Genomic DNA, 27,092 nt, shown 5'->3' with positions numbered 1-27,092 from the left:
GACTTCATTGATTACCATGTTCCATTGTTTGGAGCAGTACTGTTCTATTTCAGAGAGAGGAACAAGGGGAAGCGTTAAGCTCTGATGTCTCCGAGTCGCCGTGCTTCACTCCCAGTTTATTTATACCGTCCTCGTAGCTGAGCTTTATTTGACAGTTTGAAAACTTTCTCAGAATGCTGAAAAAAAAAAGACATCAGACAAGGTTGACTCCGGGCCAGTGCAAGTGAATATATTCATGAAATGGGATCCTGTTTCCTTCATGGATGTTTATTATTCCACTTTACATTGAAAGCAGTCAGGACCTCTGTGTAAGTGGCTTCTCTTTGGTAGCGGCTGCTTTAGAATTGTAATCTTTTGAATGCGCTGCAGCCTGGTGGGAGATCCTGGTTTGTGGTTTTGCAGAGAGCCCAGGCGAGGCCGAGGGAGCTATATCTGGTTTCTTTTGTAGCACGGATAGCATACATTACCTGATTAATTAATCAACAAATGGCTCTAGTAAGGCATAAAACTCTGGGGCTGTGGATGCTAATAATAGCCAGCCTGCTATCTATCACCGGGGCAGGTGACAGCTTCCCTCGCCTCACTTCAAGGACTTTCATTAACTTCCTCAGGAAAATGTAGCTTCCTCTTTTCCTTTTCCAGTTTTTTTCTGTCTCGTCCAATATCCCCCCAAAAAAACTAACCCTCAGTGATAAAAACTTTGACCTAAACTTTTTCTTCTGTTTGGATCAACATCAATACATTGAGGGATTTGTCATAGTGAAACATTTTGGCGGATTAGACTGAAGGGGACCCTGATCACGCAGCTATTCCCCTGTTGCCTGTGGTCTAAGAAGGAGGGCACACATCAAAGCGGAGGCGGAGGAAAGGACCAGTGCTACCAGAGCTATTAGAAGGCTATCGGGACACTCGAGGGTTCACTGACAACATGGTTCTGCCCTCTGCCTCAGCCCTGCCAGTGGGGACCCGGCTGGAACATAGGATTAGCCACCAAACCTCCAATGACGCACAAACCCCAATGTAGTGTTTCTGGACTTATAATTTTCTAAGCAGTGACGCACAAATGGGGTGAAAGTAGTAAACTGTTGTGACATTAATACCCGCCTCTTCAATGTGTGTGTCCCATCCGAGAAAATGAAGGGAATCCATTAAAAAACAGAAACGATTTTTAAGTTCATCAGTGTGAGGAGGGGAGAAGAAACGCAGACGTTTCTGTTACACTCTTGGACCGGTATTGGCATGCTGGCATTAATCAGGGCTGGCATTAGGATACTTATATTGAGGGTAAGGTTGATGAGCCTTGATAATAAGATATTGATTAGTACCTGAAACTTGGCGATGAAGTAATTGCAGAAGTTTGTAAGACAACTTAATTTGAGCCCAAACAGAAAAAGTTTCAGAATAAAATATACTTTTTTTATCCCCCGAAAAATGTAAGTGGACCCTTTTCACCTGGTTATGAAACACAGTTGCTGTTAAAGTAATGCTTCTATTTGACTTAAAAAAGCAAACCAGGCTGGCCATTATTAGAGAAAGGTGGCTTTTTCTTTATTCATTTTTATTGCCTGTTATTGAGTCACATTAAAGTTAGCCTTCGTGCTACTCTGACCTGCTTAAAAAGGGGGGTCTCGGTTTTCTTCCAAGTGCATCAGAGTTTAGTTTGCTGTAGGTGGTTAAATTTGGCGATCTGTAAACGATGTCAAATAAGTTACGGTTTGCAAAATGTTGCTAACATTAGGATTGCTAACACCAGCCTTCAGTCCTCCTTGGAGGTAACAATGCTAATGACTGTGCTTAATGTGGTCACACATTTAGCACGGCAGGCTTTGGCTATACATGCTATGGGATGCCATTCTTCCACTGTCCTGTTGTTTACTTCGAGGTCATAGTGCAGCATTATGCCGGATGGCCATTAGCCACTGACACAAGCTACAGCCCCAACTAGTGGCGGGTGGCTACGTTACACAACATTTGATAAGTACTGGTGCGCTTGACAAAGTGCAGTGTGAAAGCAAACTGAACCAAATGAAAAATGCAACACTGTTGTAACTTCAACCCTGAAATGCAGCGAGGCCACCGAATATCATACTGTATGTCAATGTGACCTTAGTGTCTTTAAATGTCGGTTTCTGCACATAAATACTTTCCCTCACTGTGATGCATGCTGCAAACAGCTACATAATAAAACACAGAAAGTATTGCCAGCTCAACATTGGTATGAAAAGTTGTGAAGTGATTTTTGAACAGGCTCTGCAAAAAAACAACGAGGCTGCTGAGATGCTCTAAGAAACATCCACGAGGAATGACATGCAATGGTCACTTGTGGAGCCGCTGTGACACCCTCCATTAAAGGCTGCTAAACAATTATATGTCATTTGCATTCTCATAAAACTCTGATCTTATTTTCACTGCTTTAGTCCAGCAGACCGAGGCTCTGTTTAATGATCCATCCCTAAGCGTCTATCTCACTGCGGCAAACAGCAGCACAAGAGTGATGAATACACAAATGCAGAGGGGCCCAGAGAAGACAAAGGATGATGGTGAGGAGAGATGTAGATCCACAACCACCTGGGTGGAAATACATTCAGTTAAGATGACGTGATAATAAACACAAGACAGCTGGGTGAGATGCAGATCAGTGAGATACTCATATGAAGACTTTTGATGGATGCAGGGGATATTTGAGACCACAGAGCTGCAGTCAAAAGCTTGAGATGCTCAGTGTGATCCATCACTCTTTTTCTACTGATGATGTCTGATCGGCTATTGATCCTCATTTGGTAGCTCTGTAATGTGTCAGTCATATACAATATATGATACATTAACGTTATGATAGCCACTGTGTGATAAACAAGAGTAAAAATGAAGTATTCAATCAAAGAGTCTTGGCATGTCACAGCCGTAATCATTACCTCATAAAATATGATGTTGCCTACACATCGTCGCACATTAGCTGTATTACAGAGTAGCTTGCCGTGCTGTATGTAGCTGCTATTCCTAGAGAAGCAGTCAGTAAATAGGTGCTCCATTCAATATGATGCATCCTCATATATCAGAGAAAACAGAAGGGTTCATACCACTAGCAGTGGATGCCTCATACATCATCTTCATTGATTTACAGGGTAATAATACTTCAAGGCTGCAGCACAACAGTAGAGGAAAAAAAAAAAGTCAAAGACAGAATTACCAACGAGGGAGGAAAAAAAGTAAATTATGCAAAGCCTCAAAGCCAGTTTGATTGTTACAATCATTTAATCTGGGGAGTAGATTTGAGAGAAGTTAATCGCTTTTGACATCTTCTGTGGGGAATTTGTGGTTTGTTCACAGGAAGCTGCTGACGGAGGGAGGGCAGCACAAAATAGCTGTCTACTCCTTCTCCTGAGATGTGCAGATTTCTAAAAGTGAATGCAACAACAATGCGATAGATTTAACATCACGTGATGCACTCATCATGTGAGGTGTTAAATCTTTCGGCATTATTCAAAAACCTGCAGATGGAACAGGTGAGCCAGAAAAGAGAAGAAAAAGGGGGTGGGGGGGGGGGCTGCATCTATCAGTTTGAGTAAGTGATGAGAAGATAATTTCAGGGGCAGACAGAGAGAATCATTACGGTTTCTGCTCGGCCAACCTGAAAGTTAATCCAAATCTCCCAGGGCGAAGTCCCCCCGCAGACGTCTGATGTGGTGTCTCAGCACCCCCCTCCCCTACCCCCTACCCCCTACCCTGAAACTGTGTGTGTAGCAGTCAGGAAGAAAATAAATAACGACGCCTCCACCCACTGAATTTCACGGTGATAATCTATAAAGCTCCGTAGAAAATACACTTTTTTGGTACTGAAGAGAAAATCAAAAGACTTTATTATCATCATATTGATGGCAAAAAAAAGTACACAGCAGAAAGTTTAGCCCGCCACACATGCTCATACACAAACAAACACATTTTACCCCCCCCCCCCCCCCTACACAGAGGCATGTCAACAAGAAGCCTGATCTCTGCAAGGTGCTGCACCTGGGGCAAAACCCTGACAGTGGCATGTGATTTTAATAGTGGCTTGTTAGGAGGGAAAGGCTGTCTGTCCTCCTTACTAGCTAAGTGTTGCTGCAGCTGTGGTGAGTAAACACTCTCTACCTGGGGTGACACACACACACGCCTTGTAAAAAGAAAATCCAATAAGACAGTCAGAGGAAGAAAAAGAGAGAGGGTTTTTTTCTTCCCTTTCTAAGGAATCACACTATGACCCAGCGATCGTTAATAGGCATTAAAGGGGGCATCCGTTATCGTCGAGTGGCCTCAGCGTACGGTCGCTGCTGCTGGTTTCCAGGGACACAGACCTCCAGAGAGGTATGGGAGGATGTTCTCCTGTTGTCCCTCCAGCCTCCAAGCCACCGGCAGCCGATTATCTCCCCTCCCCGTGGAACTCATTATCCGCAACCTGTAATGTCAGTCAGCGCTTTCCCCCGGCTCAGCCAGACCTGTTTCAAACAAGTAGGCTGCAATCCGATGCATTTTCACTTCAGTAATTTAAAGACTTTAAGAGGTGCATCAGTGGATGTGTGCTTGTATGTTTCATTACACACCATCTCTGGGGTTCATACTATGCAATGCACCTTTAAAAAAAGACACCACATTAAATGCAGTGGCACATTCCCCTTCTTTTTTTTTTTTTTTACAGAGACTCTGCCTCTTACAGGTCGCAGCCAGATATGACATCTCTGCGCTTTCACCTCATTGGACGAGTGTGTGTGCACATTGAACCAATCGATTTCCTCCTAAGGGGAAGAGAGGACGAGTGGGGGGGGGGGTTTGGGGGGGTTGTGTTGATTGGCTGTATCTCTGGCGGGGGAAGCCAGGTCCTCGTTCTCTGAGCGACGGTGTGAAAACAGTGAGAGGCTCAGGAGGAGGAGGGAGGATGGGAGTCAAAATGGTTCACACCAGGTGAGAAAGTGGTGTGTCCCGCACCGCTGAGGTATGACATGCATTTATTCATGACATCAGGGCCTCGCACCAGTAGGGGTACAGTGCCATGAGCGCATGACGCAGGAAAAAATTATTCTCACCAGAAACCTCTACAACTCTCACGTCTCCCGAGCAGAGAAGAGACAGTTTCAGAGAACGCTCTGCGTGGTCTTTCCTCCACACAAAAAAATATAACGGAAAACAAAACAATTCACAGGTTTATGATTTGTATGCCATCTTCGATCGTTGCATTGCAATGAGAGAGTCTCTTTCACAACCGTCATGACTGTCCTTCAGCTGTTTACCATAAAGATGTTGTTGTATGGAAATGAAGATTTTCTGCCTGAAATACACATGCATAGAGATTGGTGCTGTAGAAAATTGCTTTCACACTTAAATGTATCTCTTTTGAGCCGTGTCAGGTAGTGTTTCCTGTTATTTTCTGTCTGATTTTTTTTTTTTCCTATCTTCACATTTTTCTCTCAAAATTCTGGCTTGCTCTGTTTCCCCCTTATCAAAGTGTCCAAAGGCCTAAAAACACCTACATTTCATAGGTGGTCTGGGTTTTTAGATAACCAAAGACGGACAGAGAGATAAAAGCTTCTCTCTAAAGGAAAAGAGGCGAAAAGGGTTTGGACTGAAATAGGTTTTGGTGTGAAAATGGTCAGCAGCACAGAGCCAACAGCCTTCTTTTAGAGGGTGTTATTTCAGCCCTTCAGATATTTCGCTGTACTTTCTTTGTTTGTAGCATTATATGTGGAGATGTGTGTGTAAGTGTGGAGGAGGGCATGGTGGATTTTCAAAATCCAAGCGACAGTTAATCCGCTCTTATTGAGAAATGTTATTTTTTTACTGCCACAGAGAGCAGACAGCGTGTAGGCACATGGAGCCGCTTCAGAGTGAATGGCTGAGGATGCTCTCCGCTTTGGATCTACAAACTATCAGTATCAAAGCAAGTGTTGAGCTGAATAAGTGTCTGTGTGTGTGTGTGTGTGTGTGTGTGTGTGTGGGCTCGGTGGGTGCATGGGTATCTACAAGTGAAAGTTTTTGCATGTGTGTGGGTTGCTTTGGGTTTCTGTGTTTGCAAGATGAAAAAACAGCATTCATCTGTTTGCTCTGGGTGCCAATTATTCATTTTTAAGCAATAGCAGGTACACAAACGCATCTGTGTGTGTGTGTGTGTGTGTGTGTGTTTGTTCATCTATATGTGTGTGCCTGTATATCATAAGACAGCTTGGCTTTCCATATTTCAAACAGCCTGCACAACACAAAGAACGAGGCCCAGCCCGACATGATTGCCTTTAATGTTTCACATAAATCACTTGAGTTGTGTGTGCGTGTGCGTTTGTGTATTGTGTGAGAGGACGGGGAGGGCCCAGGATTTTGCACACGCTCAAGAGGAACATTTCAAACACCCTGACAGCCCTGATTAAAGCCTCTCATTACAACACAAATAAACAGTCCAAACGCATTCATACAGCCATTTATTAAAGTGTATGAGCGCAGTGAAGAGGGAGGTTCTGAGGGACAATTTGCATAGACGCACTTGAGCAGCTCCGAGGAAGTTCAGGTGTTATGATAGGCCTTGTGTGTGGGTTTTGTATTTGTATCCATTCAGGTCAGGAAAAGTCATGTTGTGTTATCGGTATTACTCGTAATGTTTACATGTTGTGTTAAAAAAAAAGTCAGACCAAAGCTTGACTTGTAAAAAAGTACATGTACACAGATTGTTCTGACTCAAGTCATACTTAAGGGATTTTCTGACTAACCCAAAGTCTTGCATGTATAAACCTCAATCGGACCCAAACTGGCCTAGAAGTTCTGAGCATGCTCGACTGTTCCCGCACTACGTTTCACCTGGAAGTTAAACAGCATGAAAGTGTAGAAGAAAGACGGGAAGAAAACAAGGAGAAGGTATGACCATGGCAGGTGCTAGAGCGAGAACCACACATGTCGTGGATGGAGGATAGGACACAGTCAGAAGGTTCAAGTGTAGCTAACTGGACGGGAGCGTATCGCCAACTACAGTATCGACCACCGTCCCCTGCCGTTAGCTTGAGACAGCAATTCCAGCATGGCGACCGCCATTGTCCGGCTTCCAAAGCGCCCTTCAGTAACAAATGGGTGACGTCACTCAGTCCATGATACTGACTGATACTTTTTTTCCTTTCATTAACACCCTGATCTTTAGCAAATACAGACATTTAAATCACCTTTATCCATGTATATGCAGACACACTCAAATGATTTCACATCATCATGTACACCTAGAGTTTCATATTTGTCTTAAACACAGAGACGCAGGGATGCAGGGAGGGGGAGGGGGGGGAAAGGACAGCGCTACAGTAGGTGGCTCGGGCTGTGACCTAGATACAGTATGGCACACTGCATTCCTAATGGGCCATTTTGATCACTGCCACTCTCTGTATCGTCAGCCCGGCCGCCGCTGCTGCTGTGTGACTCAAACACAGAAAACTCAGCATTCAGCAAACGCAACATGCAAAGTCTGCTCTCAGCTCTTTTAATGATGGCAACAGAGGAGTTAGCAGTGCCAAGAAGAGCGGAACACTTTGGATTTTCTAAAATGCAGAAAACTCACTCGGTTCAAATAGAGATCACACTTTCTTATCAATAGATTTACAGCTGAGTTTACCTTGTTAGACTTTAGCCCAATAGGATGTGTACTGGGGGTGTCAGGAAGCTGCTTATAATTATTGTCATGGTACAAGACTATCTCATTAATCAATTTGGTCCTAAAGCCTCTCCTCTTGTCTTTTCTCTTCTCCCGTCTAACTCCGAGTTAATTTACATGCTGATGAGTCTGGAGACAGATGCATTTTGTGACGCTGACATCCCTGATGTGGAAGATGCTCGACTAAAGGACAGGCGAGGAGAGAAGGGAAGGAAAGGGTTTTCTGTCTCGTAAAACGTCAGCGTTTGAAATACGGGCATGGCCACACACACTGGCCCAAACGCTGTATTTGAGTCCGTCGAGAAAGCAGACAGAGAAATCGCTGATCCGTGATATACATCCCTCCAAGCATTCAGAGAGGGAGACGGGAGAGGTCTTTCTGTCAATGCCACGATGAATCTCCAGGGCAGCCGGGGAGGGAGGAGGAGGAGGGAAGAGGGATGTGGGTGGATATATGGAAGGAAAGAGGGAGGGAGTGACAGTAATTGTGAGTAAAGTGAGGATGAGTAAGAGTAGGAACCCAGTGGACTCTCAGAGATAGTGACTGTACATCACTAGAAGGGTGAGATGAATAACCCTGAACACTCCTTCTCTGTCTCCTCCACTGCTACAGTCAGATCACACTGCTTCTTCTCAAAGAGATTACACACTGTATTTAATCAACTCAAGTCAAATTAAACATGCTGCATGTGATATATATGTAGTAAACAAATTTCAGCACAGATGTTGTCAAATAATGAGACAGCAGGATCAATAAGGTCGTGATTCTGTTGAACTACACATAGCATTGATGTGAAGGCAAATATTTTCACTATAGGGTCGTGTAGCGGACTCTGTTGCTCCACTTACAGTCATTTTGTTTTACGCCATGTCTTTCCTCAGGATAACCCACCCCCCCCCCACCCAGGGATAGTCTCCAGCTGTGAGGTGTGTGAACGACCAAATCAGGAGGATTTTAGGTCTCAGACCTCCTGAAATGCTCTAGACGTTTCCAGGAGTGCATTTGTGAAAACAGCTTTTGAGACATCTACAGAGGACCAGATTTGTTTTTTTGACAATACCCAGAACCCATGAACAATTGTTGTGCATATGTGTTCAGAATCTGATTTATTGGCCAGGTATGTTTACACACACAAGGAATTTAACTTCGGTGAACTGTACTCTCTTATGTACAGGTACAACATTGAATATCAACAATAAATATAATAATGAAAGACTAATATTTACATGACTAAATATGAAACAGTGCAGTGGTGAATAGTGTAAAAGATGATGAAGTAACATGATAATAAGTAAAATGCAGTTATGTGACAGATGGGTCAATTAAGATGTCAATTTGTTTGTAAGATTTAAGTTGTATAAGGATGATTTCCACCTTTCTTTGTAGAGGAAACACCGCTTCCAGCATTGGTACTAAATGTTGGCATTAGGAATGAATCGGAAAGGTACAATCAGTTGATGATAAGACAGTTAACTCTCGAGACGCTGATCCAAACCTCATATGGACTTGGAGCTGAAAATATGCTCTGTTCAGTCTATCATCAGTCCTCCCTCCCTGCTTAGCCTCGCATTCACACCCTGCCTTATTTTTCTAACAGGAAGGAGAAACAGCTCGCACATCTTGGTGTGGCAGTATGAACCTCATTAAGATTCTTTCACAACAACAAGCAGGGAAAAAAATATTCAAGTCTGGCCTTGAAAAGAACCTTCATTTCTCTGACACTTCCACCAAAGACAGGAGAAGAAGAAAAAAAAAAAGATCAGAGTCGGAGAAAGAGAAAGAGAGCGGAGGAAAAAAAAACAGGAGGAAAATAGACAATTTCACTTTACATGCCGAACACATGTCGAGACGCTGACAGAACAAGTGGAATACTGTTCCTGGCTTTAATTGGTTGCCTTTGATGGAAATCAGAAGTGTAATTCAACATCGATTGATATTGCCTTTGTAATTCAAAAGCAATTTTCCCATCTTTTTGTCTCCCTTGCCTTCGCTGTGATAGTCTCTCCCCCACCTCCCATCTTCTCGCTAACATGTTAAGGTGTGTGTACACATCAGCGGGTGGGAGCACAGCGGATGAGAAAGGTCATTTCAGCCAAAGGCCTCTATTTCATTACATGCTAAGCCGGCTGGATTGCTGAGCAGACTAGCAATGAGTCCTACTGTAGCAGGCGGCTCTCTTCATTAGCATAGCACATAGGGGGAAATAAATAGGCTCTCCCATGAGCATTTCTCACTTCTGTCTCTATAATATCAAACATGCTTTGCATCTCTAATGTTACTTATGTCTTTTTACTTCCTGAGACCCAAACATACATTAAATATGGTCTATTGTAGGGGGGGCATTACTGATTCATTTGTACTATTTAGAAATACAAAATGGGATATTGACGTTCTCAGATCCTTGAACATGTTCTTAATGTTTTCTCATTATTTTCAAATCCGCCCGTCCTCCGAGAGTCGACTCACATTGAGACAGACTTTCTCCGATTGATCAAAGCGATCTGGGCCAAAGTGGGGAGAAAAAAATAACATCAAAGTGTCTCAAAGTGCTAAAAAACAAATATCAAACGGAGAGGGAGGAAGTTAAGAAAGATTGGGCGGCTTCTGTTTGGAACATCAAGGTTGATGAAAGGAGAGACGATGGAGGTGGGGCTGAATAGCTGCGGTGTGAGGAGAAGGGAGGACAGGATAAAGGAAGAGAAGGTGGAAGGAGGGAAGAGAAAGAAGATAAGAGAGGAGAAAACAGAAGAGACAGGGCCAAGAAGAAGACACTTGAATAAAAGAGATAGGAGAGAAGGAGTGAATTGACAGAAACTGAAGAGAAGAAGGGAGAAAAAGACAAATGAGAGGAGGAGAGGAGAGGAGAGAAGAGGAGAAGAGAGGAGAGGAAGAGAGAGGAGAGGAGAGGAGAGGAGAGGAAGAGAGAGGAGAGGAGAGGAGAGGAGAGGAAGAGAGAGGAGAGGAGAGGAGAAGACTCAAGTCTTGGGTTTCCATCGGTGGGTCTGCTGGGGACATGTTGGAAGATAAAGGAAGAGAAGATGGAAGGAGGGAAGAGAAAGAAGATAAGCGAGGACACATTTGAGTAAAAGAGATAGGAGAGAAGGAGTGAATTGACAGAAACTGAAGAGAAGAAGGGAGAAAAAGACAAAAGAGAGGAGGAGAGGAGAGAAGAGAAGAGAAGAGAAGAGAAGACACAAGTCTTGGGTTTCCATGGTTGGGTCTGGGTGTGGGTCCTCTGGGGTTGGATCATTAGTAGTCTCAGGTCCGGTAGAGAATGGAGGGCTGCACTGCTACACTTAATTTGAGCTCTTTAATAACATACTTTATGAATTCAGTCATGTTTGCAGCCCTCTGCCTGAGACGCTGCGTGAGAGACATCGCTGGATCTCATTTCAGGCCGACAAGATTTCAGATTCAATTAACTCCATCGTGCAACACCACCTCTCCTCACACACACACACACACACACACACACACACACACACACACACAGCCTCCCCACCACTCCCCATGGTTCAAGGTCTATCTCGCAGCACTGCATGATCATTCTAAACCTAATTACTTCAGGGCTGTCTGATGGAGGCCCAGTGCTGCCCAATCACATTTGCATCGAGTGGCCGAAAGCAGAGGAAGTGCAGCCAGACAGCTAGACCCCCAACCCCCCATGCCTGAAACGACCATCTCTCATTCTTGCATGCTGGCTAAAATCACAGATCACATCTCCTCCCCCTTCCTCACTCAGCCTCGCCCTACGTCGGAATTTGTCACCCCGCCCAATATTTAACACAAACTTCCGATATTTGTGACAGCAGGCACAGACGCCGTTCTTAACCTGGTGTGAAGAAGAGTTCCGTTGTTTTTACTGTTCTCATCTCCTGCTGCACTCTGTGACAGTGGCGCTAATCTTCTCAGCGTGGGACTGTGTTGTTTGCTGCTCGCCCCCAGCTGGGCCTCTTTGGTACATGATAGGCAGGACAGTAATGGGATGTCACACTCGGAGGACATTTTTGTCAGGGAGTTTGAAAATCGACCTGTAAAAAATGACCCCTTTAAAAAATCCTTGAATCTTGCATCTGACTTTGAAGACGCAGTGGGGGACTTTTTTAGAAAGATGTTTGTGTGGCTCTCCCCTCTCTCTCCGTATATTGCCCCCAGTGACATGAAATTTCTTTTAGCTGTGCAGGCATTTGGAGGTGATATTGAGGTAAGACTTTGCACTTGGCAAAGCTGCCAAAAGCTGCCAAAGTTCACTATTGAGGTCCCCCGTGAAATACTTACCCATGACAGGGGAAATCTGTGGCTCACTTTGCTTCAGCCTGCTGCACAGGGAGGTATAGGAAAGGGTCAGCAGCATAAAAAACAGACTTTAGAGCAGACAGGGAGTCACTTCAAGTAAATGAATCTTTGTCCAAGAAAGACGGAAAACCAACTATTGACCCCCTGCTGGGCTGATGTCTCCTATGCGTCACTTCCACAGTCTGAGACGTGTCAGATCATGTTTTTTATCTGATTATTTTCGCTGTATTACTCGCATTCTTTACTTCACACCAGCTGACAGTTATTTGGATCCAGGTTAGCTTGACGCCGTGCCCTGTGTTTGCCATTACTTCTTTTAGAACTGATATTCTGATGAGTGAGGCAGAGCAAAAAGAAAGAACAATTATCGTTTTCTCTCAGATTACATTTAGCAGATGTCAGGGCCCACATGTGGAGGCGGCTAATTGCTGTCTCCAAATCAACTGTGGCATAATACTGCAAGCATATGTGGGCATTTGAGTGCGTGTGCAGGGGGAAGGTGGAGAGGGACGACGGGTAGCTTTATACAGAGAAAGGTGATCCATCAGGCACGCTCTCAGCCATGTGTGTGTGTGTATAAAAAGCCGAGCTAATGCATGTGTCATGTCAGTGTATTAATGATCAAACCGGCTTACCCGCCATCAGCTGTTCACACCCACACGAGCAGAAAGAATCTCGTAGCAGGGACACGCTAACTACCTTCTCCCGTGCAGCACATAAGGCGATCGTGCTTTTGTGGCATGGCATTCATATTGAACGCGTTCTGATGCATGCACACTCGTGCCAAACCCTCCACACTCCAGCACTCCCAGCATGCTACCACACTGCCTAAGAATAATACACACTGACGGGGTAAAAAGCATCCCTCCTCTCCTCCTCCCTTTTCAAACCCCACTCTCCTGCATCTCTCCCCTGTAGCCCTGAGTGGAGCTGCATCTGCAGGGAGGACAAGGCAGACGAGGTCCCTGGGGGTGAAGGAGTGGGCGGGGGGGGGGGGGGATGCACTGCTGTCACACTGAGCTTCAGTGTCCTCTGATGGCGCAACATGAGGCATGCCACTTATCAGATTGGTGTTGATGGTGGGAGGGGGGTAGGGGTGAGGCTAAGTGTGTGTGTGTGTGTGTGTGTGTGTGTGTGGGTGAGGACGCAGCAGGGATCAAGGGTGAGGGGGATGCCAGAGCCCATTAACACAGTCTTTTCATCTGTAGACACACAGGCAAACATGCATTACACATGCACGCACATGCAGATCTTTTACATGCACCTTGAAACACACCCACACACACACAAACACACAAACACACAAACACACACACACAAACACACAAAATGTTCAGAATCACCAGAGATCTTCTCTCTCTCCCTGCAGGCAGACGGCAGCACGATGCCGTGACTGCCGCTGTGAAAAGCTCTCTCCTTTTCTCATTCCCTCTCTCCTTTTTCCTTTTCATCCTCCTTTCCCACTCTCCCTTGGTGCCCTAGTTCACTCCACTGCACACGCTCCCTCTCTCCCTCCGTCCTCACCCAATCCATCCCACAAACCCCCCAACCCCTCTGGCCCCCCATTCTCTGTCCCAACTGTGCCTTGCGATTTGCTGCCTACCCCACTGCTTGTCTCCTCCACTCTGCCACACTATCCCAACTGTGTGCTGCATTTCCACTGCTCCCATTAAGAAAAAAACAAACAGCCACAGAATAATCTAATTATAGAAATATGGAAGCTAACACACATATTAAGCCATTTTATTTAAGAAGGTATTTTTTCTTGTATTTTATTGTTTTTAAATCCTAGCAGGTCAAAAAAAAGATCACCAATATCTGTGGCAATTTCCGGTCTGTAGTAAAATCTGAACGGTTGACTGGCTGAATGGTTTGCCTATATACCTGTATGCACTCTGAGAGTGTACAGTACTCTTTTGCATATGAGCTCAGTGAGTCAGCAAGACACAGAAGAATAGCAGAAAAGTGTATTTGATATGGTAAGAGATGACAATGATGCTCTGCGCCTCTTTCCCCAGCACTCTTTCATTTACTCATCCTGCACCATAAGTGAGGCAGCACATGTTCATGAGTGTCGAGTGTGTGGTTTTAACATCTCTCTGGTTACTTTTGTTGGTTTCTCCAAAGTTTTTTTCTCATTCTATGTTTAACAACGTGCAGAAAATGAATATGCATGACCATGAGATAACAAATAGAGAAGCAGAACAACTGCAAAAAATGTCAATTTAAGAGTGTGATCAACCAATTAAATATGCATTACTACTTTAAATGAATATTTAACGCCTCTAGTAAAATGTGCAAAGGGGATATTTCTTGCACAGCAACATGCATATAAATACACGGGTAGATGTGGATGTAGGGATAAAGGAGGTCAGTCAGTCACAGAGCAGATAAACAACACCTCATTAGGCATGTTGAAGAGACTCTTTCAGGCCTGGCCGAGATGGCGTTGTCTGCTAGCATGCTAACAGAGCCCAGGGCAGAGCTGACATCCAAACAAGCCTGATAGGATCAGAAAGTAATGATCACATGTTATCCACTAGAAATGACATGAATAATAATCACATACAATGGATAACCAGGATAATAAGCCGGCCTGCACTCCTCTATAGATCTCTCACTGGATGCAGACATGGACACGGGGATGCATGCATGCATGCAAACAGATATCCTTGAAATAACAATGATGTCAACTCGACTCGAGGCGATTTTTTTATCCTATGCATGCATGCACATCGCTATCCATTCATGAGATTATCAGCTATTCATTACTGAATGGTGCAGCAATGTATACCAGTTATCCTATAAGAAGTGCAGTATGAATCCAGAGAGGGAGGAAAGCCACGCTTCACATCGCAGTTTCTTTGCTTTGGGCTTTAGTCAGTCAATTTTCTTCCCATCACGCACTCACACACTTTCAGTCATTCGTGCGCCCACAGTATTTATCTCACAGTCTCTCCCTCTACTTCTCCTCTCTCTCTCTCTCTCTCTCTCTCTCTCTCTCTCTCTCTCTCTCTCTCCTTATATTAGGCCAAATCCTCCTTTCCCCTGGCTCTGATGTTAATGCACTCCCAATCAGGCTGTCCATTAAGCAGACATGCGCTACACGTTCATCAGGCCGTCCAAAGGCCTGCATGCAAATGAGCTCAAATTGCAGTGCGCCGCAAACTCCTTGAAATCTCCTCAGAGGGAGAACGTGAGTGTAAGACATGCATGTGTGAGGAAAAGCAGGGAGAAGTGAGTGCCTGCCTGTCCATGTCATGCAAATGAGAAGTGCAGAGACAAGAGCTACAAAGGATTAATCCAATCAGGGTGCCTTTTTGATGTTTTGATGCATCAGTGAGACACTTACATGTGAGATGTGATAATGTAAATTCTCTCCCCTGATTTGTAAGCCTGAGAGTTAACTGTCAGCTGAACTCTTTGTCACGCAGTGAAAACTTCTGCGTTCTGAAATCTCCGTCAAAACTTTTACTGGAAGTGTGACACAAAAAAATATATATATTATTTTCCTTCTACTTCCGACCGCTAGGCATCACACGTCACTTGTTCTTAACAGAAAGTTTTGCTATTGTTTCCAGTGGGACATATTCATTCTCACTTCAGTTCCATGCCTTCTCTGACTTAAAAAAAAAAACCTTCCGGGTGGATTTTGAGAGAACGTGGAGAGAACAGAGAAGGACAGTGCAGACGAGTGGGTGTGAGAGCTGTCAACTTTTGAAACATGGAAATGTTTGAGGTATAAACAACGAGTAGGAGTCGCAAGAAGAAAGAAAGATAACGCTTCAGAGTCACAGGGAGACATGCTGGTTGAGGGTCTGCCTCTTTGCATTCAGGAGGCATGAGCGGGCATTAAATGCATGGAGCAGAGGGTGGGGGGTGGGAAGGGGGGGGGTGTCAGCGAGGCCTGCCGCGTGCCAACTCCTAAGTGGCTGTGGCACTCAAAGATAATGAAGAACGATGATGAGACCGAGGAGGGCATGCCGAGGGGCCCACGTGCACCACTAAAAATCACCCAGCAGCCACCTATCGGGCTAAACACACAGCCTCTCAAAAAGGTTTGCCAACAGCGCTGATTGCCTGTCACAGAGTGTCAAAGTTGCAGCTCAAATTTCCTCCTCTTTTCATTTTTCTAATCCTGCACACTTCTCTGAACATGTGTGCATCTCTCCACATATGTGCTCACGCCTGGTGAGCGACAGAATGTCAGCCTGGTTGAGTGCGAGACTCTTATACATTAACACCACAGGGTGTTCCAAAAGACTGCCGAGTTAAAAAGAAAATCCACAAACGTGACAGATAATGGGAGATAAGCGAGTTCCCCTGCCTTCCTCCGCCGTGACCTCAGAAACACACTTGTCGTCTTTATTGTTCATTACCGAGCCATGTGCCGCGATACGCTAACTAATCCCATTAAACCAATCCACATGAAAACAACTTAAAGGCCTGCACCGCCTCCTCCGTTAATTTATGCCGCAATTCAAATGTGCACAGAATTGAAATAATGAATGTGACTTCCCATGAATGAATCCCCCGCAGGGTGTTTATTTTCATCAACATCTCTCTGCACATTTCTTCTATTGTCTGTGTGTACAGCGCAGACACTTAAGTCAGGATACTCTGAAAGAACATTTTAAACTTTTACTCTTCTGTCCTCAGAGGCAATGGATTTTTGTTTTTTCCAGAAGTGAAGACAAACGCAACAAACACAAGATTTTGTTTGTGTTCATAATTTAAATTCCTCTCTTACCCTACAAGGTGAAAACCTTTTTTTTTGCAACCTATGTAAGACCTACAGCATGATTTTTTTAAATCCAAACCTTGACATTAATAATTTTACTTGGAAATATTTATTTAAACTTCTTAAATACACTAAGAGCAGATTCCTTGAACCCCTCATGAAGTCCCATGAGGTCTGCCTCTAAAATCTTGCATGAGCATGATGGGACAGTCGCTGAGAAAAACCAGCCACAGGCATCAATTTCACCCAGCTGTGAATTCATCTTCAAAGGTCCTTCAACCCCAGAACCTGAACCACACAGCGCCCACGCTTACACTCGTGCAGGCCCTAAACATTGTTCACTATTTAACAAATGCGGAGCGTGTTTGGATCGGAGGAGCGCACACATGGGACTATGAATAAAACATGTTGCCCTTATTAAAAATAATCTGGCTCAAAAGTGCCAGAGGCCCTTGAGGTCGATAACCGCCCCCCCTCCCCCCTCCTCCTCCTCTCCATCCACTCCCTGAACCTCACAGGGTTCAAGGAGAAGGGTACCTGATTAGCAGCTGCAACATCCAGAGAGCACATTCAAATTCTGTGTGATTCAGTGGTGAAGGTGTTGAGTGGAATTAAATAAAGCAGATAGCGATTTGTGCTTGAGGCGACACAAAGGGAGGGGGTTGTTGTTTTGGATTTGGAGGCGAGCTTTGTCTCGTTCTTACCTGAACATGTCGCCAAGGCCCTTCAGCACGCCTTTCTTGGCTTTGTTCTTGTCCTTGTCTTTCTCCCTGTCTTTATCTCTCTCAGGTTTCTTCTTTTCCTTCCCCCCAGATTGTTCGCGATCTCGCTGTCTGTCATCTTTGGAGAGGTTGCCGTTCAGCCCTGGGCCGACGACGAGGTCGCCACTGGTGGACATCGATTCGCGGCCTGATCTGGAACTCCCCTCTGTGTCCTCATCCACTGAAGAGGAGAGATAAGGGAAGAGGGAGGGTGTTGAATGAAGATATAAAGAGGAGACAGCACACAAACACAGGGATAGAAAGAACATTCAATGCGAGTCAAGAAAAAAAACTTGACTCCCCGTGGATCGCAGAATCTGCGATTTAAATCAGCACACAAAAAGTACCACTTTTTTTTTTTTTTTCATCAGTTACAAAGCATCGCTTCTTTCTTCTGGCAACATCTGATAAACCATTAAAGAAGAAGCTGTGTCCCACAAGGTATGGCAGCTTTGAACAAAACACACTGAATTCATCTGCCTCATTAGAGCGGAGTCTATTTGTATTGCGCTCCCTTTGAGAGTAGTATTCAGTTGAACATATTTCACTTAGCAGAGAGCCTCAAGTTATTTCAAATGTGTATATTTCACACAGCTCACAAGAGAACCAGCTCTTTTCTAGTTTCTCTTGCATTCGATAAAAAAAAAAGTGATGATGATGATGTGAGCAGAAAGTGGGAGCTGTAATGATAGTGGTATGAATCTGGTTCTTCATTTAAGTCTGAACTAATTTCAACCCCGACATAAAATTGAAATCGAAAACTCCTTAGGTGATGCAGGGTTGATTAAACTCAAAGTTTCCATCACATCTAATCAGAGATGATGTGCAAAATGTAATTAATCTGTCAGTAATTATACATTTAAATAATCGTGGAAAAAAAAAAATGGCTCCCTGGGATCTTGATTGCAAATGTGCTGCACTTTGTAAAATCGACACATGGCTCTGCGGCGTCTCTGCTGTATCTGTGACTCTGAGGCGTGAGGTAGATGTCCTTCAGATTATAACTTATTACAGTTCTGCGTCTCCTCGTCTAAGTTCTGCCTTTGATGGAGAAGAGAAAAGCGCTTATCGCTGGGAAAGAAGAGGGGAGGGAGAGACCGTGATGGATCTTTGGCATACCCGATGAGACAGACTACGCAGGGTGGAGCAGCTAGATTCACATTTCAAGGAACAGTGGGGGTTTGTTTTCTCCTCTGATCTCTGGAGCTATCTGCTGTTTCTTTCAGCTGCCATCTCAGAGGAAATTACTGCAAAGGAATCTCAACATGGAGCGACGCACGGCAGGAATAGAGAACGATCCGGCTGCTTAGACCTGCTCAATTATGCAAGTCATTGTTGCACACGGCCACCTCCTTTCCCGCGGCTCCGCCTCCACAAACTTGGGGACCAGGTTCTGGATGGGTTATCAGTTGTATCACTCAATCCGCTGCCTGCTTATCATCGACTTAAGAGCAACAGACGCGAATAGTATGTGTGAGCTGTATCTGGCTATTTAAATGACGGAGATTAGAGGGAGTGCTAATGTTGCTAGTGCTTAACGATAGCAAGCTGCAGATAACATGCTAAACATTATAATCCAGAGAGTCCCAGGGGGGCAGTGGCCATGTGTGCTTCTGTGTGTGTGTGTGTGTGTGTGTGTGTGTGTGTGTGTGTGTGTGTGTGTGTGTGTGTGTGTGCATAAGCATGTGTGTGCCTGCATATGCATTTGTTTATGTGTAGGTTCTGAATTTTGAGTAAGAAACAGACTTTGACTGTGAACATGTGGAACTGGGACATCACCAGTTAAATCATGGACTCAACTGAAAAACCTCTAGTTTGACAATTTGGAAAGTGTCTTGTTTTGGGAGCCAGAGACTACCACATTTGGAAGAGAGGTTTGTTCTATTTTGATTTAGATGTCAACTTTGATAGTGACTTGTCAACCACATGTAGGCCACACCCTAAAGATACCCTGCTGGATTAGATTTTTTACCCTTAATGTGAACAAAACTGACAGAATGGGCATCATCATGCTGCAATCAAGACAGACTTGAAAGTAGAAATTAAAACTATGGACTCAGAAGAATGTCTAATGATGTAATAATCAACCAAGAAGTCAGCTCATTAACTCACTTACACAGAGGCCACTGAAAGGCACTTAAATAAATGTGTAGAGGATATGTCATTTTATACTTGTATGATGTTTTTGTAATCTTCCATTTATTTATGAGTCTTTCGAGTAAAGCGAAACAGACAAACGGGCATTTGTTTTTTTCTATCCAAAAAGTCATCAAAAGATGAGGCCATTTAAAGCAATTTAATGGAACCGGAAAGAAACAAAAACAGAGCTGGTTGACAGTCTCAAACGATAGCAGAAACACTGATGAAAGTGTCAAGAAGCAGAAAGATAATTTGCAGAGAAAGACAACCGCAGCAAACATTTTGTCACTCCAGTGAAACTCTGCCATTAAACTTTCCTGCGTTAATAATCAGGGCGTTTCGGCCGGCCTGTCACTGAAGGTTATGACTGACAAGGAAAATTGCCAGTTTTATTCCGTCACATGAAAAAAAAAAGGGACCTTTGTTCTGCAGAAGCAAAATTCGTCCCTTTTTTTCTCTTCTCACTTCAGTGAAAAGATGCAACACAAAGTAGCACAAGGGGAAGTCCATTTTGCCCAGCAGGATATCTTGTGGGGACACATTTTCTTTGGGTGATGCCACATTCTTATTTTATGTAAATAAAAGTCTGGGAGCAGAGGAAGGCAGCGGCTTATCTGTCAACTTTGACTATTAACCTCAGTGACGAGCACAGACTGGCTGCTTTTATCTAAATTGAAAAACAGAGTTATTTGAATATCACGGGAGGGGGAGGGGGAGGGGGAGGGGGGATGCAATATACCGCGGCAAGGGAAATCGGTTGCTTTCCCCATTTTTCTTTGCAGAGATAAGACTGTATTTAGTGGCTTTCTGACAGAGCTTATGAGAACAAAGCGTTTCAGGCAAATAATTCCCTCTTTTTTCAAATGTCTCCCAGCTCTTTAATGGTGAATGGAAGTTTATATCTGGTGATTACTCTTGTGGCATTGCAGGGTTATTACCTGTCGGGAAACGTAAGACGGCTGTCTCTCTGTACCTGATGCGTGTCTTTTTGTCATCAAACACCGAGAGGATGGATATTTTTCTCTCAAACAGAGGCTGGCTTGTTTTTCCCCCCACTCAAATAATACCTTCTTAGGGTAGAATAAAGTATTAAAAAAAGTGTGGATTCAATCCCCGTCAGGTACGCAGCATAACAAACGAGAGCTACCCTGGCAAAGTTGTAGGTTATGATGTGCCAAAACAAACTGGCACGGGCCGATGAAACGAGCTGTGTTTCATTTATTAACATAGTAAATGCAATTACCCATACGTATTACTGCGAGAACACAATAAGGCCCTGCCATGTGTGGGTAAACAGCCCGAGACTTTCCTTGCATGCACTCCGCTGGAAAACATGGCAATGCACTTTAAGGGTCTGTAAGCTCCCGGGACCGCATGTTGCTACAGTCTCTAACAATTCCACTCAACGTGAAGCATGTGAATATTAATGAGTGTGTAACCTAGACGCTTATTGCAGATGTGCAAGAGGGGATCCCTAACCTAGTTTTACTTGGGAGGGGTGAATACTGCCATTCTGAAACGGCTCCGGGGATGCATTGAGTTGGCCTACATAACACTGACGGAGTGTCTTTGTAATAATCTACCCATGTCTTCAACTCAAAATTATATCAGACACGTTTTTCGGGCAATTTTTTATTCTGAATACACAGTCTTTAAAGGAAATGAAAATGAAAAATCCACCTGTAAAGTGTTTTTGAACATATATTTGGAGTGTCTACTGACCCACAAAATGTGAAATAAACCCATCCAGTCCTTTGTTTGTGGTCTGCATAAGTCTTACAACACAGAGGTTTCTGGTAAAAAATAAATCCCCTCCCCTCGCCTGGTATCTCCACCCATGGACTCCACCCCCAGCCTAGAGTCAAACTTTGGAGCAGGTCGGCCATTTTTATTCTCTCTACAGAGGAGTGATGTCTACGGGGAAAACTCAGGGGGGGCTCATTTCATTTAAAGAGACACACACACCAAAACGGAGCGTTCTGAGAGAGCTGGTTTATACAGGGTCACAAACCTCCTCTGGTGCTTGATTCATGTTATATTTTTTAATCAAAGCACAGCACAGATATTTCATTTAGACCACAGGGGACTGTTTGAAAAGGTGGAGGAGGGGGATAATATGTCCTCTTTAAGTGAAAAACTGCACTTTGAAACACTCACGTGTGTCCATGCTGATTTCCTCTTCTCCCGTAGTGACGCCAGGTTTCTCGTACGATTTGTCGATCGCAGCGCGGAAGCTCTCGTTGCAGCCGCGGCCCCTGACGATCCGAGAACGCGGCCTGTGTACGTTGAGCTCGCCGTTGTGTGTAGCCTCAGTGACGGCCGTCTGGAGGCTCTCAAGGGAGCTGGACTTTTTCAGGCCCAGCGAGGGTCCGATGCCTCGAGCTTCAGCACCTAAGGAAAGAGAAAACGGTATCACTGAGACGTAAACTCCTTCAATGACTTCACACTAAAAGTCAGCATTGTCATTTTGTTAGACTCTTCCAGGATAATACACTGTAGCTGACAAGCAAGAGAAGCTGCAAGCCTGACAATTCATATAAAGAACAAATGACGCCATTGCCTGGCCAATGATGTGTAAGAAATGAAAACAGAGTATCATATCTTCACTGAGAGTTTCCCTTTTGAAAAAGAAACAATTCAACCTTTGTCGTCGTCTCTGCAGAGTTAAATAATGTGGCTGAAATATAATGCATATAAATGGGTCCCTATCAAAGAGAACAATGTAACAGTACTAGCATGATTACATATAATAAATTAACAAAATGAAATATAGAACTATTCTACTAGGTGGTGCTCCGACTGCTTGATATTTGAGTCTGTCAGAGAGCGAGTTAGCACTAAGAGGAGGGACGACATAAGGACTAAACCAGTGCAGCGATTTTAACTTTATGAATCCCTGAGGGGAAACTCTGGTTTTACACTCTGTTAATGAAAGACATGCTTCTCACACACATAAGCCCGAAACACAAACAGGACCTGTAGACATGCATTTAGTGGAGAGATATGAGAGTGGGGCTGCTACACAGGGAGGGTCTTCAGTGCCTTGCTCACCGGCACCTCTGCAACTACCAGACCAACTTCCATATTACAGTCCGCATCGGGAACTGAGCCGACGTCCCTCCGGTTCCCAACCAAAGTCCTTACAGACTGAGCTACTGTACCCCCCCCCCCCCACACACACACACACACACACACACACAGCTTGTATTTTCTAGTATATCTTAGGACAGACAACATTTCACAGGTGTATTCTTGCTGTATTACTCAGGCCTCTGTGTGTGTAGATGTAAGACAGCAGGTAACAGTGTAAAGAAAATGCAGAACAATATAACTATTTATCAACCTGCTCAGTCAGTCTAATGTTGATGAGTCGACAGAAACATTTGTCAACCCAGGTCCCCTGCTGAACAAAGCTCCTGTACACCTTTCCAATACAACGTTATATGCTCTACACTTTGCAGAAGACACTAATGTTCATGAACGCCTTCATGACGAGACAGTGACATCCACTTCATCAGTTACATCAGTATCTTCTTTTAAATCACTTTTAAAAACACATTTTTATTGTAAGGCCTTCTTATAATCCTTGTTTTATCCATGATGTTTTATTTGTTTTACTGTTAACTTCAGCCAATCTTTGTCTCTGTTAATTGGATGATTGCTGCACTGTTGTTTTATTTTTCATACTTTTTTAATAGGATTTTATTGTTGTGTATTTGACTGTTGGGATTTTTCTTTTTTCTGTAAAGCACTTTGTGACGTTGGTTTTGATAAGTGCTTCATAAATAAACTTTATTATATTATCATTATTATATCTTCACACCTGATGGATGCTGCACACAACACAACCGTTATGTAAAGTAAACTCGATTGACATTTAAACTGTAACAATGATACTAATGACAGGTTTTATGACATGAAACCTTATCTGTTATGCAGCCCGTGACTACATCACACTTGTTGGAAAACGTACATAGATCTACGTCGTGTTTGTTAGATACGTGGAACAGCTGTGTTGGAAGCAAAGTGATTTTTTCTTTTTTTCTTTGGAACAGTCAACCTCTTGGAAAGTGGAGCTGGCCCTGGACAGCTGTAATTATTTCCCCAATGCTTGCCAGGGGTTTGTTTAGGGTATGTAAGTGGAGCGTGACTTAGGTATTGGTATTTCATTTTGTCAGGGAGCGTCCGACAGTTCCCCGGAGCTCTTTACCTTACCCGCCAGTTGGTAAACAAGCAGCCTGGTTGATTTTCTGTCCCCTTTATTCCGCCTCGATACAGCGTGCAGCAAATGACTGCACTGTCAGACGTTGCACCGTGGATCTTCTAAATATATGTAATGCCTTGTTAGATGTAAACTTCTGCAGAGGAAACTATCAGTAGCAGAGGATAAACTGATTGAATTACTTAAGCAGCCTCGCTGGTTCTCTATGAGTGGAGCACATGTGGATGGAGTCTGGACAGAGCAGCATTGTGTTTTCATGACTCCCTGTAGACCACATAGACCCTCCACATGTAGTGAGTGCATGATTCTTTTTCCTCTGTGATTTCATGTGGAGTAAATAAAAGTCTACACAGCTCTTCCTGTTGGTTTACAAAGGCAAATGTTGCTATAAGGTCTGGTGTCCCCCCCCCACACACACACACATACACACACACATACACACACATGCAAACACTGGATGTGTATGTTTGTGTCTCACGCAGGGACTCCCACATGGCCACATAAACCCAAGACATATACACACACTCCTGTGTCAGCTACCATCAACAAGAGGACTCGACGTGTTTAAAGTGGCCTAAATGAGGCGTGAGCCGGCTGCTGGGTGATCACAGAGGATCTTTACATGGCGGGCTGCGCAAGCCAAACACGGATTAGGCAAAGAAAATAAACCCCCATCACTGAGAGAAAACAATTTGTGACCGTTTGATGGAGTACCCCCCGCTGATGTTTATTTGTTTCACTTTATGAGAGTTGGGGGACGGAAGGAAATAAACATACAGCGGTGGGAGTAAAACAGGTTTCAAAAGCAGGGCTAATTCAGCTAAGAGCTAAAGGAAAGACATGGTAGCACTGTGCAGACATTTTCAGCCTCTGTAATCATAATTCTACCAATGACAGCATGTCTCCTTACTTGGCTAAACCTCTTTGCTTTTCTATTCTTGATCCATTAATCATTCAAACCTGCTAAGGCTATCCCAACTTTTGATTTGCCAGCTTAGTTTACCACTTCAAAAAAACACACACTACCCAGTCAGCTGTACAAAGGTCAATACTGACTGATTTCTTATTTCTATCACTTTGCCATCTTTTTAGACATTTAGTATTTTTAAAGCTAATTCTAGGTTTCTTAATTGTAACAAAGGTATGCCTCTTACTGCTTTGAGTGTTAGAGTGCTTCTCTATCATCCACAGCAGCTATAGATTTGGTGTCAATGAAGTCGAATAGGCTAAAAGGTCAGCTGTTGGCCAGCGGTGTCCGATTCCCAAAACGGATAATGTACCGTTAAGTCTTCAACGCACCGTTTTCCTATACTTTTGTCAATGTTAATAAAAGTGCCCAATCCCCAGAGAAGCTGGACTCAATCCTAAAAGTACCTTTCACAATAAACGAACGGCAATCCTATAATGCTGCTGCACATTTACAAGGAAGAGCTCCTTATGTGCGCCTTCAGGCTGCATTAGACAGTAAAATGAAACTTTACTGCGAGCTACAAATGTCTAGGGGGGTCAAAAGCTCTCTGGTTTCTGGAACAGAAGATTCATTTTATTGCTGAGTTCCTCAGAGCAAGAGGGCCCATTTCTGATTACTATGGCAAATTTAATGCCAAGAAAGACAGAAGCTTTCCAAGACTGAAGAGAAAGCAAGCTAAAGAAATCATGTAATTCATTTGTTGAGAAGGAGTAATCTCATCATGGGAAGGACAAGAGAGGACAGTCTGAAGGGAAAAAAAAGACATTATAGGGAAACATAAGAACTGAACCGGCGAATGATGCTGCAGTTTTTCATACTTTGAGGATAACACTCACAACCCGGAACAAATGTGATGTGTAAATGTGTGTGTTTTTTTTCAAACTTCTGCGTAAAGCCTGCCAACAGAAGACGCACAGAAGCCAGGGTGCATGTTTGACACAACGGGATTGCAAGTTAGAGCCGCACATGACGCAACAGTTCAAGGGAACATAAATGACATCTGCTGTACGCAGAAACAGGGAATAATCCTCCAGCTCGGTATTCCGCCCCACGATCCCCCGTCGCCATTGTTTTTAGTCAAAGCAGCGCATGAGCGAGGGAAGAAGCACGGGGGGACAAAGAGACCGTGAGAGCGAGGCAAGGGGAGAAAGTTTGCCCACAGACCCTGGCTGCCTCTAACCTGCCTTTGTTTTCATCGGAACAGAAGCAGCCGCGGCTCTCCGGGGAGAGTTTGACGGACAGCTCTCTGTGTGCCAGTCTATTATGTGATTCCTATCACACAACAGAAGCCCCAGTGCTCCGCTCCTCATCTCCTCTCTTATTCAGAGGGATGAAAATACATATTCCCCCATTGCATACAGACACGGATTTGTCACTCCCTGCACGTCTGGAGGAGAAATGAAAATCAAAATGAAACACACACAAAAAAAGACAGACAATCAAATAAAATCGGGGGAAAAGTTTAACCTGGAATTCTGTCACAGCCAGCGACAGAAATAGTCACTGGTCGGTGTTCCTCTGCCAGATTAAGGGCAAGGACAGTTAATTGGAGAAGATCCATTGCCATTAAACGTTAAAGGGGAGGTATGGCAAACTCCATGAATAAATCAGGGGCAGTTATTACAGGGACAGGAGCCCATAGTATAATTAGAGCAGCTAAAACTATGCTCCCCGGCTATTATTCACCACACTCGCATGTAAAGATCTGTGTACAGACAGGGGCTCCATTACACATAATTTATTCTGAGAGCCAGGGCTTTAAGCAGGGTGGTAAAAGGGTAATTATGTTAAAAATAGCCTCCAAGGTGGTCTAGGGAAGGCCACGTCCAGGCATCCCGGTGGAAGTGATGTGTCCCCGGGTCAGCAAGGATTCTATGTCTCTGCCAGATGTGGACTATCAGCCGGACAGAGGACGTCCTCCGTGCAAAGAGCATGCGTCACAAAAGGACTCATCATATCTTAATCGAAGATGCTAGATACATTGGTGTCCTGTGATTGGGCAGTTTTGAGAAAAAACTGAAAAAATTATTGTAATACTTTTATACGTTTATTTCCCTCTAAGAGAGCCGACTGTAAAGAATAGCTTTGCTGAGATATTCAGAGGACGACAACTCTTTGCTCTAAGTCCAGCTCCCACCTTGATCTGCAACAGACTTGGCTCTAATTGATACTCAGATTAATGGTGAGCTTGAAGTGCTGGCCTTTGAGTAGGTATCTGAAGTCTATGTGAGGGGAACTTTTGTATTTCTGAACTCTACATATTTTCAGGTAAACAACATGTCCGATGCGTCCTTGGGCTAGACACTTAACCCTT

General features: G+C 44.1%; 1 protein-coding gene across 5 annotated transcripts in view; it reads right to left on the bottom strand.

Annotated features, from left to right (window-relative positions):
* The window catches only part of LOC132994061 (partitioning defective 3 homolog), a 378,183-nt gene that overhangs the window by 89,589 nt on the left and 261,502 nt on the right, over window positions 1-27,092 (bottom strand). For all 5 annotated transcript variants that reach the window (XM_061064159.1, XM_061064160.1, XM_061064158.1 and 2 more), the window contains 2 exons: window positions 21,744-21,977; window positions 17,391-17,628 (listed from right to left, as the gene is read on the bottom strand). In XM_061064159.1, coding sequence (XP_060920142.1) covers window positions 17,391-17,628; window positions 21,744-21,977 — 472 coding nt within the window. The remainder of the gene's footprint in view (window positions 1-17,390; window positions 17,629-21,743; window positions 21,978-27,092) is intronic.

This window comes from Labrus mixtus, chromosome 19 (assembly GCF_963584025.1).
Source record: "Labrus mixtus chromosome 19, fLabMix1.1, whole genome shotgun sequence".
In the NCBI taxonomy this organism is placed as follows: domain Eukaryota; kingdom Metazoa; phylum Chordata; class Actinopteri; order Labriformes; family Labridae; genus Labrus; species Labrus mixtus.
This window is presented reverse-complemented; position numbering and strand designations above follow the sequence as displayed.